This window comes from Pygoscelis adeliae, unplaced genomic scaffold, assembly GCF_000699105.1.
Source record: "Pygoscelis adeliae isolate BGI_AS28 unplaced genomic scaffold, ASM69910v1 Scaffold427, whole genome shotgun sequence".
Lineage (NCBI taxonomy): Eukaryota > Metazoa > Chordata > Aves > Sphenisciformes > Spheniscidae > Pygoscelis > Pygoscelis adeliae.
Window position 1 is genome coordinate 1253298 of NW_008825214.1, and position 1107 is coordinate 1254404.

Sequence of the window (1107 nt, forward strand, 5' to 3'; positions counted from 1 at the left end):
CATCAACTTTCCACGGAGAACCTGAGAGCCTTTTGTTACAGCCATAACAGAGCCCACCTGCTGTCAGTTCCCTGACTTTCTAATAGGACCAGGAATTAATTAATCAAGATGAAAAAAAACTGTGTTTTCACCAGATTTCCCTATTTCTTTAAAAATATTTGCGAGTTCTCTTCTATTCCCCCTTCCCCACTTAGGGGATTTAAACAAGTTAAAAGAATCCAATCATTCATAGATATGTTTACTTCAAATTATAGCATTCACAGCGTATTGTATTTATCATTTGAGAGCTCAGTTTGGTCATTCTCTGACTGTGTTTCTTTGCTAAGGTGTACATCTTTGATATTAGTTGAAACCATGGGAGCGGCATTGGCAAGGGCAGCTCAGTGGACTGCTGCTGGTTCTGGAACTGGCACACTCGAAATCACCCCTTTGAATGAATCTCTTTTAAATCAAATTATTAAGTTTGCGGAGGACTTCAGCACTAGACATCCTCGAGAAGCAGCATTTGTCTTCAGAGAGCCCCTTGAGTGGAAAACGCAGTTGGGCTGCTCAGTATTTGGAGAGGGTTATGAGATCAAGTAAGTCTGAATTGCGGTGTGTTTCAAAGCAAAACCATGCTCATTTAGCATAAAGAAAGCCTTAGTGTATTTGGGAGGCTGAAATGGGTGGGGGTTTTACTGATATATATTGAAAATTTTGAGTTAAAATTTGTAGGGTTTTTTGAGAGTTTGAGACTATTCTATCTTGGTCGTGATACAGACCTGTTTAGTTAGTGATTTATACAACTTGCACTGTCTATTCCTAAGACTTTTTACAACATGCATCTAACAGTGATTAACCCTGTGATTTCTGTTAGTATTAGGAGTGGCTCCTGTGTGGTGAGTTGACCGTGGCTGGATGCCACCAAGCTGCTCTATCGCTCCCTCTCCTCAGCTGGACAGGGGAGAGAAATACGACGAAAGGCTCCTGGGTTGAGACAAGGACAGGGAGATCACTCACCTATTACCATCACGGGCAAAACAGACTCAATTTGGGGAAACTAATTTAATTTCTTGCCAATCAAAAGTCAGAGTAGGATAATGAGAAATAAAAACAAATCTTAAAAAC

The 1107-nt window shown here is 40.5% G+C and overlaps 1 protein-coding gene across 1 annotated transcript in view; it reads left to right on the top strand.

Moving 5' to 3' along the window:
- The first annotated feature begins 329 nt into the window (after positions 1-329).
- The window catches only part of LOC103921201 (armadillo repeat-containing protein 4-like), a 91797-nt gene continuing 91019 nt past the window's right edge, over positions 330-1107 (top strand). Inside the window, exon 1 of the mRNA XM_009329127.1 lies at positions 330-578. Within this exon, the coding sequence (XP_009327402.1) occupies positions 355-578 (224 nt within the window). The 5' untranslated portion in view covers positions 330-354. The remainder of the gene's footprint in view (positions 579-1107) is intronic.